Here is a 12,771-nt window from a genome sequence, read left to right as displayed (position 1 = left end):
TCCTCATGGTCCCATGTGGCAAACTGATTTCACAGCATTTCAAGAATTCTAGTAGTTTACTGTTGTACTTTATCATACTACCATGTGTTTACCATGGCAGGAATTCCTCAGGCATGCAGAGAAGCAACATCAAAGCTGGAAATTTCTCCACTTAGCACTTTTTTTTCACCAAGTGATGACAATGTCCCTCAGGATAAGTAAATCACCAAGATTTTCTATCACTTCTCTAAATCCTAATTATTCCTGGTCACAATAACGGTCTCCATGCCCCAGTTAACTATGGTCATACCTAGGTTGTCTCAGGTTCAGGAACTCACTAATGTATGCATTATTCAAAGCCTATAGAAACTCTCCTTGACCTGAACACCTCCACTAGACCTGAGGCAGTGGTAGCACTGTCCTGGTTCCAGGTTCTCACATGGCCCCAGACTCAAAATATGTGCATACATTCTGGTTCGAGCTGGGTTCCCAAAAGGTCAAGGGATGTTCAGAGCCAGGCTGTTCCTAGGCCATTTACAACATGATCCCAACTATCTCAAAAGGCAGGTTACCTCTATCAGACCTGGAACCTCTTGTTCTTCAACTCTATCACTGCTCTGCTCCTGTCACCAACTTCCCTGGGAGCCCTACTAACCCTGATTGTCATACACGTCCAACGTGTAATGATTGCCCCTGCTAGTTACCCCTGCTCCCAAAGTCCTCCTGGCCTTGTCACTCTGGTCACCTCCAACAACCCTCGTGTTCCTTGTTATTACACGCCCCCACCAAGCCCTGTGTTGACATTCAATCTCCCAAGCATTGTGAGGTCATTGTCACCCCCCCACCACCCCCCATGTCGCCATGGAAACAGGAGGTGAGGTGGGTGCATTGTGACGGGGGGACCAGTTGCCATGGAGAGGGGCAGCCGTTACTGAGGCGGCGGCGGCCACTCGACAGGCACCATCGCCCCAGCTGATAGCCAGGCGGGGGGAGAGAGAGAGAGAGAGAGAGAGGGGGAGGCTTCAAGGACTCGAAGCATAAGTTACTCCTCCTCCTCCTCACGATCCATCCCTAGCTCCTTTTCACACTGCCGTTCTCCCCCCCCCCCCCGAGTACCCGAGGCCCAGCGGCGGCGGCTGGAGGTGCACTGTGATTCGGCCCGGAAGATGGCGGCCTGAGAGGGAAGAAAGCGGCCCCGCTGGCAGACAGTTCCGCATCGGCCTCCGCCCCTTCCTCCAGCCGGCCCACCCTCCCCCGGCAGTGACTCCCGACAGACAGAGAGAGAAGCAGCGCCGCTTTCCCCCTCCCCCCCTCTCTCTCTCCTGGCCTGGGCCTCGGCCTCAGGCCCCGCCGACATGGAGTGCCCCCACTTGGCGAGCAGCGTCTGTATCGTGCCCGACTCCACCAGGTTCCCGAGCGGCTCGCCGTCCTCCTGGTGTTGTGCCGGTGAGTGCCGCACGGTTCCGCTCTCTGCACAACTTGACCGCACTTTATCAATCGCTCTCCCTGTTCTGTGTGTCTGTGTGTGTGAAAGAGCAGCTGGCTTCTACCCCACCCCTGTGCTCGTCGCCCGGTTTTCAAAGCACCAGAAACACCAGCCCACAACAGGCTGCCGTGTAGGCCTGGGCTGCACAGGGTGGGAAAGGAATTGTGAAGCTGGATTGAGTTTCTTTGTCAGGGAGGTAGGGGATTGTGAAACTGATTTTTTTAACAGTTTACCTTTGAGGTGAATCTCAGACCGGAGCTCTCATTGGAAGGACCAGTTTGTCTTGAACTTGTGAGCACCTCGGAAGGTTCTTCTGCATCAATCTGACATGTTCCTCAGCAAATTGGAGGGGATTGGATTGAAACTAGCTCGAAGTTGTATTTAAGATGGGCGATTTTGTTTTGAAACATTAATGAGCTGAGCCAATGTGTATTTTATAAAGTTAACCCTACAATCTTTGCCACGTCCTATATCAATACAGCCTGGATTGAGCGGCAAGCATTTAATTTCCTGTTTATCCCGGACATGGAAGATTTATTTTACAAAACAATAAACTGAACCAGTTCGACTTCTGAATGACTTCCTTTGTGGAAAGCATTTGGTACTGTTTTAAAGTCGGAGCAGACTGGCTTTCCTTAGCTAAAATGTTAGGCCTTTTGTTTCCATTGTCTGAGCCGCCCAGTGCAATGTCCGTAAGGAACTTGTTCTCAAGACCTGCTTTGGTTTTAATAGGGAATCGCCCCCGTGAATTGTATTCTTTGTTTGAAAACTGGCACAACAGGCTGCATACAGCTCAGACAACCTTGGACATGGAATTCTATGCGATGATAAAACTCTGGAGACAGGATGGGTTTGTGATCTAATCGCCCCAGCAAGGGGATAAGAAATACAATGGGATTTTCAATTTAAGTGACGTGAAGTATTTTCTATGATGATTGTTAGCAGCTTTAAACGCTTAACATTTTCTTGTCTGCTATGTATGACGAATATTGGTGATTCAGATAGTACTATAAGATAGTTTTAAAACTCAAAATCTTTTATCATTGTAATTATTGTGCCTTTGTAAATCTGATATGACATAGAATGTCTGAAATTTTCAGATTTGTGCTGAGACAGCTTTATTTTGTCTGTTGTGCTAGTGTGTAAAATTTCTGAAAGTTTGTGGGACTTCATCTAAACTGTAATTGAATGAATGTTTCAAGATGAGATCTGTGTGTTGAGCTACCGTTTACAGTTGCACACTATGGAAATAAGGAACACAAGAGTCATAGGCACAACTCCTCCGTGCCTAATAGAGTCCCATTTGCCAACACTTGGCCCATATCCCTCTAAACCTTTCCTATGCATATACCCATTCAGATGCCTTTTAAATGTTGTAATTGTACCAGCCTCCATCACTTCCTCTGGCAGCTCATTCCATATATGCACCACCCTTTGTGTGAAAAAGTTGCCCAATAGGTCCCTTTTTAAATCTTGCCCCTCTCACCGTAAACCTATGCCCTCTAGTTCTGGATTTCCCCATCTCAGGGAAAAGACCTTGTCTATTTATCCTGTACATGTCCCTCATGATTTTATAAACCTCTCTAAGGTCACCCCTCAGCCTTCGGGCTCCAGGGAAAATAGCCCCAGCCTGTTCAGTCTCTCCCTGTAGCTCTCCTTCAACCCTTGCAACATCCTTGTAAATCTTTTCGGAATCCCATCTTTCACACCATCTTTCCGATAGGAAGGAGACCAGAATTGCACGCAATATTCCAAAAGTGGCCTAACCAATGTCCTGTATAGCCTCAGCAAGACCTCCCAATTCCTATACTCAATGCTCTGACCAATAAAGGAAAGCATTCCAAACACTGCATTCACTATCCTACCTACTCGTGACTCCACTTTCAAGGAACTATGAACCTGCATTCCAAGGTCTCTTTGTTCAGCGGCATTCCACAGAACCTTACCTTTAAGTGTCAAAGTCCTGCTCTAATTTGAAAATGCAACACCTCTCATTTATCTAAATTGAGCCCCATCTGTGCACCTCAGTCCCCTCAGCCCATTGGCCCATCTGATCAAGATCTTGTACTCTGTGGTAACCTTCTTTGCTTACTGAGTTTTGAGAAGATTTGATGCTCGGGTTGAGGTTCTGGATGTAGGTTTGCTTGCTACGCTGGAAGGTTCATTTCCAGACGTTGCGTTACCCTGTTAGGTAACATCTTGAGTGGGCCTCTGGGCGAAAAACTGCTGATAACTCCTGCTTTCTATTGATATGTTTGGGTTTCTTTGGGTTGGTGATGTCATTTCCTGTTCTTTTTCTCAGAGGTGGTAGATGGGGGCCCAAGTCAATGTGTTTGTTGATAGAGCTTTGGTTGGAATGCCATGCTTCTAGGAATTCTCGTGCATGTCTGTTCGGCTTGTCCTAGAATGGATATATTGTCCCAGTCGAAGTGGTGTCCTTCCTTATCGGTATGTGAGGATACTAGAGAGAGAGAGACGGTCATGTTGTTTTGTGGCTAGTTGATGTTCATTTATCCTGAGATAACACATCCTTCCTAGGACAAGCCAAACAGAGACATATGTGAAAATTCCTAGAGTTCCGGTTAGAATGCCATGCTTCTATCAACAAATACGTAGAGTTTGAAACCACCCTCTGACAAAAAGAATAGGAAATGACATCACCAACCCAAACATATAAATAGAAGAGGAATTATCAGCAGGCCCCTGAAGTAGGGTGACAATACTTCTGGAAGTGAACCTTCCAGCTCAGTGAGCAAACCTATATCCAGAACCTTCTTTGCTGTCCACTGCATCTCCAATTTTGGTGTCATTTGCAAACTTACTAATTATACCTCCTATGTTCATATCCAAATCATTTATATAAATGATGAAAGGCAGTGGACTCATCACTGATCCTTGTGGGACAATACTGGTCACAGGTCACCTGTCTGAAAAGCAACCCTCCACCATACCCTCTGTCTTCTAGCTTTTGAGTTAGTTCTGTGTCCATATGGCTAGTTTTCCCTGTATTCCATGAGATCTAACCTTGGTAACTAGTAAATGGTAAATGAGGAACCTTGTCAAACCCTTTGCTGAAGTCCATATAGCTCATCCTCCCAGTCTACATTTGGAAAGTTAAGACCCCTATTATTCTTAAAAGATAACTGAAGTCTCCTTACAAATTTCTCAGTTCCCGCAGACTGTTAGGGGGTCTGTAATGTAATCCCAATAAGGTGATAATTCCTTTCTTATTTCTCATTCCTCCCAAATAACTTCCCTAGATGTATTTCCAGGAATTTCCTCCCAAGTACAGCGGTAATGCTATCCCTTATCAAAAACGCCACTCCCCCTCCTGTCTTGCCCCTCTTTCTATCCTTCCTATAGCATTTGTATCCTGGAAGATGAAGCTGCCAGTCCTGTCCATCCCTGAGCCACGTCTCTGTAATTGCAATGATATCCCAGTCCCATATTCCTTACCATGCCCTGATTTTATCTGCCTTCCCTATTAGGCCTCAAATTAAATGTAATTTAATTTCAGTCCTACCTTGTTTTCTGCTTTGTTCCTGTCTGCCCTGATTGTTTGACTGACTCCTTTTCCCAACTGTACCAGTCTCAAATTGATCTTTTCCCTCACTGTTTCCCTGTGTACCATTCCCCTACCTTGGTTGTTTAAATCCTCCTGAGCAGCATGGTGGCTCAGTGGTTTGTACAAATGCCTCATAGTGCCAGGGACCCAGGTTTGCTTCCAGCCTTGGGCGACTGTGTGGCGTTTTCACGTTCTTCCTGGAGTGAGTTTCCTCTGGGTGCTCTGGTTTCCTCCAACAATGCAACAATATGCAGGTTAAATTAATTGGCCATGCTAAATTGCCCATAGTGTTCAGGGATGTTTTCGTTAGGGGTAAACATAGAGTAGTAGGGGATTAGGTTTGGGGAGAATACTCTTCAGAGGCTCGGTTTGGACTTGTTGGATCAAAGAGCCTGTTTCCACACTGTAGGGATTCCATTTTATTGAGAGCAGCTCTAGCAAATCTCCTTGCCAGTATATTAGTCCCCTTCCAATTCAGGTGCCATCCATCTTTCTTGTACAGGTCGCTTCTACCCCAGAAGAGATTCCAATGATCCAGAAATGTGAACCCTTCTGCCCTGCACCATCTCCTCAATCCCGCATTCATCTGATCTATCCTGCTATTCCTACCTTTGCTGGATCGTAGCATTGGGGCTAATCCAGATATTACTACCTTCGAGGACCTCTTTGTTAAATTCCTGCCTAACTTTCTATATTCTCCCTTCAGACTTTCCCATCCTATGTCATTGGTTCCATGTGTACAGTGACCTCCTGCTGGCCCCTCTCCCCCTTGAGAACATTATGCGTCCTCTCTGAGATATCCTTGATCCTGGCATCAGGGAGGCAACACACCATTCTCATTTTTCGCTGCTGGCTGCAGAAACACCTGTCTGTGCCTCTGAGTAGAGAGAGCCCTATAACAATCGGTCAGTTGGAACCTTACTTACCCCTCATTACAGTTAAATCAGTCTTGATACCAGAAACTTGGCTGTTTGTGCTACGTTCCCCTGAGAGTCCAAAACCCCCTACATTTCCCAAAACGGCATACTTATTTGAGATGGGAATAGCCACAAAAGACTCCACTACCTGCCTACTCCTCCTACCTTTCCTGGTGTTAACTCATCTACCTGACTGTATCTGCAGCTTTTTCCTCCTTTCTAGAACTGCCATCCATCAAACCCCAGCTCTTGTAAATTCCTCATTGTCTCTAACTTCTGCTCCAACCCATCCATGCGATCTGATAGGATTTACAACCAAAGACACTTCCTGCAGACGTAATCATCAGTAACACGGAAACACACTCTAAACTCCCACATCCTACAGAAAGAGCACATCACTCTACTAAGGTCATCTTTGCTCCTTCACAAGTTACAGACCCAGAAAATAGTACCATCTTATTGCTCTAAGGGTTAGAATGTGTTGGGTTTTGGAACTATTTTAATGATACAAGTTTGTTCTAACCTCAAGCTTAAATGTCTTATGATGTTTTGGAATGGAAATGCAGAGCTGAAATTTCATCCCATGTGGCTTATTTTGGCTTCAATTTTGAATGGTTCCCCTAACACATTTGCTAGCTAACTGATCTGGTAAACCTCACACAAGGACTTAATGAAATTTTGCTCAAAGTAGAATGACAGGACTGATGATTATGTACTGTTGACTTCAACAGTTCTTCCTGACTGTTAATTAAAGGTGAGTGTGTTGTAATGTAATCCTTAACATTCTAAATGGGTATTTCCCAATAATGTAATGCTACTGTGGTTTCCATGTGGTGTGACACTGTGTCCCTGTGATATAACAGTGAATGGGAACAGTAAATTAGGCAGTGGTATCTTCATTTCCGTAGAGTACACCTTTAAGATCACAGAATTGAGATCCATAATTTTGTTCAGCATTTGAAAGACCTTGTGCAGCATAATGTGCACCTCTAGGCATTCATTCCATGTGTCATAGATTCAATCAGCATAGGTGGTGGGAGAGAGTGGGGCACTCGTCTATACCACTTCTCTAAAAGAGCTCTTTACCCCATTCTTACCCTACTGTTGTAGAGTCCCACAGAATAAAGACTGGCCCTTTGGCCTAAACTGGTTCATGCTAACCAAAATGTCCATTCACACTAATCCCATTTCCCTGCACTTCGCCCACATCCTTCCATGTATTTATCCAAATGCCTTTTAAGTGTTAATGTACTCGCCTCAACCATTCTCTCATGCAGCTCATTCCATATGTGTACCACCCTCTGTGTAAAAGAAGTTGCCTGCCATGTTCCCTTTTATTCTTTTCCCTCTAACCTTAAGCTGATGCCCTCTAATCCTCTATTCCCTGACCCTGGAAAAAGACTCAGTGCATTCGCCCTATCTATGCCTCTCATTACCTCCATTATGTCCCCCCTTAGTCTCCTACGCTCTAAAGAAAAAAGTCCTAGATTGTCCAACCTCTCCCTACAACTCAGATAATTGAGTCCAGGCAATATCCTTGTAAATTTCTTCTGTACTCTTTCCAGTTTAATAACATCCTTCGTATAACAAGGTGACCAAAATTGAACACAATCCTCCAAGTGCGGCCTCACCAACATCTTGTATAACAGCAACATAACTTCCCAACTTCTATACTGTCGACCTGTGACTCCACGTTCAGAGAACTGTGAACCTGAACTCAAAGATCCCTTTGTTCCACTGCACTCCTTAAGGCTCTACCATTCATTATGAAACTCTTACTTGATTTGACTTTCCAAAATGCAAGACATCACACTTAACTATATTAACTTCCATTTGCCATTTCTTGGCCCACTTACCCAGCTAGGAGAAAGGAAGAACTGCAGATGCTGGAGATCAGAGCTGAAAATGTGTTGCAGGAAAAGCGCAGCAGGTCCAAGGAGCAGGAGAATCGACGTTTCGGGCATGAGCCCTTCTTCAGGAATGAGGAAGGTGTGCCAAGCAGGCTAAGATAAAAGATAGGGAGGAGGGACTTGGGGGAGGGGCATTGGAAATGCGATAGGTGGAAGGAGGTTAAGGTGAGGGTGATAGGCCGGGGTGGGGGTGGGGGCGGAGAGGTCAGGAAGAAGATTGCAGGTTAGGAAAGTGGTGCTGAGTTCGAGGGTTGGAACTGAGACAAGGGGGGGAGGAAATGAGGAAACTGGAGAAATCTGAGTTCATCCCTTGTGGTTGGAGGGTTCCTAGGTGGAAGGTGAGGCGCTCTTCCTCCAACCGTCCTGTTGCTATGGTCTGGCGATGGAGGAGTCCAAGGACCTGCATGTCCTTGATTGAGTGGGAGGCGGACTTGAAGTGTTGAGCCACAGGGTGGTTGGGTTGGTTGGTCCAGGTGTCCCAGAGGTGTTCTCTGAAATGTTCCGCAAGTAGGCGGCCTGTCTCCTCAATATAGAGGAGGCCGCAGCGGATGCAGTAAATGATGTGTGTGGAGGTGCAGGTGAATTTGTGGCGGATATGGAAGGATCACTTGGGGCCTTGGAGGTAAGTAAGGGGGGAGGTGTGGGCGCAAGTTTTGCATTTCTTGCGGTTGCAGGGGAAGGTGCCGGGAGTGGAGGTTGGGTTGGTGGGGTGGGTGGACCTGACGAGGGAGTCACAGAGGGAGTGGTCTTTTCGGAATGCTGATAGGGGAGGGGAGGGAAATATACCTCTGGTGGTGGGGTCCGTTTGGAGGTGGCAGAAATGACGACGGATGATACGATGTACCTGGAGGTTGGTGGGGTGGTAGATGAGGACCAATGGGGTTCTGTCCTGGTGGCAACTGGAGGGGTGGGGCTCAAGGGCGGAGGAGCAGGAAGATGTGGTGGAGAGCATCGTTGACCATGTCTTTTGGGGGGGGAGGGAATTGCGGTCTTTGAAGAAAGAGGCCATCTGGGTTGTTCGTTATTGGAACTGGTCCTCCTGGGAGTAGATGTGGCGGAGACGAAGGAATTGGGAATATGGGATGGTGTTTTTACAGGGGCAGGGTGGGAGGAGGAGTAGTCTAGGTTGCTGTGGGAGTCGGTCAGTTTATAGTAAATGTCCGTGTTGAGTCGGTTGCCCGAGGTAGAAATGGAGAGGTCTAGGAAGGGGAGGGAGTAGTCTGAGATGGCCCAGGTGGGGTTGGGTTGGGGTTGGGGTGGATGAACTGTGCAACCTCCTCATGGGAGCACGAGGCAGCGCCGATACAGTCATCGATGTAGCGGAGGAAAAGGTGGGGAGTGGTGCTCGTGTAGCTGCGGAAGATGGACTGTTCCACATATCCTCCGAAGAGGCAGGCATAGCTGGGGCCCATGGCTACTCCTTAGGTTTGGAGGAAGTGGGAGGATTGGAAAGAGAAGTTGCTCAGCATGAGGACCAGTTCAGTCAGTCGAAGGAGTGTGTCAGTGGAATGGTACTGGTTGGTTCGGTGGAAAAGGAAGAAGCAGAGGGCTTTGAGCCCTTCGTGATGAGGGATGGAGGTGTACAGGGACTGGATGTCCATGATGAAGATAAGGCGTTGGGGACCGGGAAAGCGAAAATCATGGAGGTGGAGGGCGTGGGTGGTGTCCCGAACATAGGTGGGGAGTTCTTGGATTAAGGGGGACAGAACCATGTTGAGGTATGCAGAGATGAGTTCGGTGGGGCAGGAGCAGGCTGAGACAATGGGTCAGCCGGGGCAGTCAGGTTTGTGGATTTTGGGCAGGAGGTAGAAATGGGCGGTGCGGGGTTGTGGGACTGAGGTTGGAGGCGGTGGATTCCATCGTCTCTGCCGCATCTGCTCCCAGGAGGACCAGTTCCAATACCGAACAACCCAGATGGCCTCTTTCTTCAAAGACTGCAATCTTCCCCCAGACATGGTCGACGATGCTCTCCACCGCATCTCCTCCACTTCCTGCTCCTCTGCCCTTAAGCCCAGCCCCTCCAATTGCCACCAGGACAAAACCCCACTGGTCTTCACCTACCACCCCACCAACCTCCATATACACTGTATCATCCATCGTCATTTCTGCCACCTCCAAACGGACCCCACCCCTCCCCTATCAGCGTTCCAAAAAGACTACTCCCTCGTCAGGTCCACACCCCCCACCAACCCAACCTCCACTCCCAGCACCTTCCCCTGCAACTACAAGAAATGCAAAACTTGCGCCCACACCTCCCTCCTCCTTCCCTCCAAGTCCCCAAGGGATCCTTCCATATCCGCCACAAATTCACCTGCACCTCCACACACATCATTTACCGCATCCGCTGCACCCGACGTGGCCTCCTCTATATTGGGGAGACAGGCTGCCTACTTGCGGAACGTTTCAGAGAACACCTCTGGGACACCTGGACCGACCAACCCAACCATCCCATGGCTCAGCACTTCAACTCCCCTACCCACTCCACCAAGGACATGCAGGTCCCTGCACCCCTCCATTGCCAGATCATGGCAACATGACAGTTGGAGGAAGATCGCCTCATCTTCCGCCTAGGAACCCTCCAACCACAAGGGATGAACTCCGATTTCTCCAGTTTCCTCATTTCCCCTCACCCTCACCTTATCACCCTCACCTTAACCTCCTTCCACCTATCGCATTTCCGATGCCCCTCCCCCAAGTCCCTAACTTTTATCTTAGCCTGCTTGGCACACTTTCCTCATTCCTGAAGAAGGGCTCATGCCCAAAACATCGATTCTCCTGCTCCTTGGATGCTGCCTGACCTGCTGCGCTTCTCCAGCAACACATTTTCACTACTTACCCAGCTGTCCTGCATTTTTTTTTCGCTTTTATGTATTTTATCTAGTTTCTTCTTCAATAACAGCATAAGAGCAGGGATTAGACTAGCCCATTTAATCTTTCAAGCCTTCGCCATTCAACAATAAGAAATAACAAGAGTAGGCTGATTTGCCCCTCGAGCCTGCTTTGCAATTCAATAGGGACCTGGCTGATCTGCTCTGGGCCTCAGATCCTTCTCTTGTCATTCTGTTTCCATTATTTTTAAGAGGCAGATGAAAAGGTAAAGCTGAAAAACAACTTCAAATTAAATGTCAAATTAAATTTGGAATTTGTGTAAACTTTACACTTGGGTTTTGAGTCTAGTTTCTGCCTAAATACTTCAGGAAAATCTTAGAACATAGAACAGTACAGCACAGAACAGGCCCTTTGGCCCACGATGTTGTACCGAGATTTAATCCTAATGTAAAATGTAGTAATTTAACCTATGCACCCCTCAACTCACTGCTGTCCATGTGCGTGTCAACCAGTCACTTCAATGTCCCCAGTGAATCTACTTCCACCATCACTGCTGGCAACTCATTCCATGCATTCACCACTCTCTGCATAAAGAATCTACCTCTGATGTCTCCTTTATACCTCCCTCCTAATTTCTTCAAACTATGACTTCTTGTACCAGTCAATCCTGCCCTGGGGAAAAGTCTCTGGCTATTGACTGTATCTATTCCCCTCATTATTTTGTACACCTCGATCAGGTCTCCTCTCTTCCTCCTTCTCTCCAGAGAGAAAAGTCCGAGTTTATTCATAAGGCAGGCCCTCCAGTCCAGGCAGCATCCTGGTAAACCTTCTTTGCAACCTCTCCAAAGCCTCTGTATCTTTCGTATAGTAGAGCGACCAGAACTGGACACCATATTCCAAGTGTGGTCTCACCAGGGACTTGTAGAGCTGCAGCAAAACCTCACAGCTCTTAAATTTGATCCCCTTGTTAATGAAGGCTAAAAAGACATATGTTTTCTCAACAACTCTATCCACTTGGGTGGCAACTTTGAGGGATCTATGTACCTGCACACCCAAATCCCTCTGTTCCTCCACACTTGCATAACTTCTATTTTGGCCATCCTTTATGATTGCTGATGCCAGTCCTGTTTGTTTCTTATTTGATGGATTCAATGTCCTGATATCCAGCTCTGGCACTTAATTTGAAGTTGTTTTTCAGCTTTACCTTTTCATCTTATTTACTCTTATTTTAATGAGACTTGTCTCTTAGGCACCTCCTTTCCCAATTAGTCTCTGTGTTGGAGTATCCAGCAAGGCCTTTTCAAAAGGGTTTTGTGTGGTGTGCTCCCACACGCTGACAACAACATCAGGGGTGCCCAAAACACCGTGCTTTCCTAATCACAACTGCACTGTCAGTTGGAGGTGTTAACTTATTGGCAGATTTTCCTCAGCAACACCTCAAGTGGACATTCCTTGTCTGAGCTGTGTTGATGAGCTGTTGCCTAAAATATGATCATAACTGGTCATGATATTGCCCTTGATTTGGTTTGCACTTGAGTTAGTAATTGTTAACGAGGTAAAAACAATGACTGCAGATGCTGGAAACCAGATTCTGGATTAGTGGTGCTGGAAGAGCACAGCAGTTCAGGCAGCATCCAAAGAGCTTTGAAATCGACTTTTCGGGCAAAAGCCCTTCATCGGGAATAAAGGAGTGAGCCTGAAGCGTGGAGAGATAAGCTTGAGGAGGGTGGGGGTGGGGAGAAAGTAGCATAGAGTACAATGGGTGAGTGGGGGAGGGGATGAAGGTGATAGGTCAGGGAGGAGAGGGTGGAGTGGATAGGTGGAAAAGGAGATAGGCAGGTAGGACAAGTCATGGGGACAGTTACTGAGCTGGGAGTTTAGAACTAGGGTGAGGTGGGGGAAGGGGAAAATGAGGAAACTGTTGAAGTCCACATTGATGCCCTGGGGTTGAAGTGTTGCGAGGCGGAAGATGAGGCGTTCTTCCTCCAGGCGTCTGGTGGTAAGGGAGCGGTGGTGAAGGAGGCTCAGGACCTCCATGTCCTCGGCAGAGTGGGAGGGGGAGTTGAAATGTTGGGCCACGGGGCA

General features: G+C 47.4%; 1 protein-coding gene across 4 annotated transcripts in view; it reads left to right on the top strand.

Moving 5' to 3' along the window:
- Positions 1-925: 925 nt before the first annotated feature.
- usp3 (ubiquitin specific peptidase 3) overlaps positions 926-12,771 on the top strand; it is a 209,889-nt gene continuing 198,043 nt past the window's right edge. Inside the window, exon 1 of one of the 4 annotated variants that reach the window (XM_072553329.1) lies at positions 926-1,425. In XM_072553329.1, the coding sequence (XP_072409430.1) occupies positions 1,335-1,425 (91 nt within the window). In that variant the 5' untranslated portion in view covers positions 926-1,334. Of the gene's footprint in view, positions 1,426-1,469; positions 1,662-1,916; positions 2,375-12,771 lie in introns of those variants that run through there. The other 3 variants (XM_072553325.1, XM_072553326.1, XM_072553328.1) reach the window with 3 other exon arrangements.

Source organism: Chiloscyllium punctatum, chromosome 33 (genome assembly GCF_047496795.1).
Source record: "Chiloscyllium punctatum isolate Juve2018m chromosome 33, sChiPun1.3, whole genome shotgun sequence".
Classification (NCBI taxonomy): Eukaryota; Metazoa; Chordata; class Chondrichthyes; order Orectolobiformes; family Hemiscylliidae; genus Chiloscyllium; species Chiloscyllium punctatum.
This window is presented reverse-complemented; position numbering and strand designations above follow the sequence as displayed.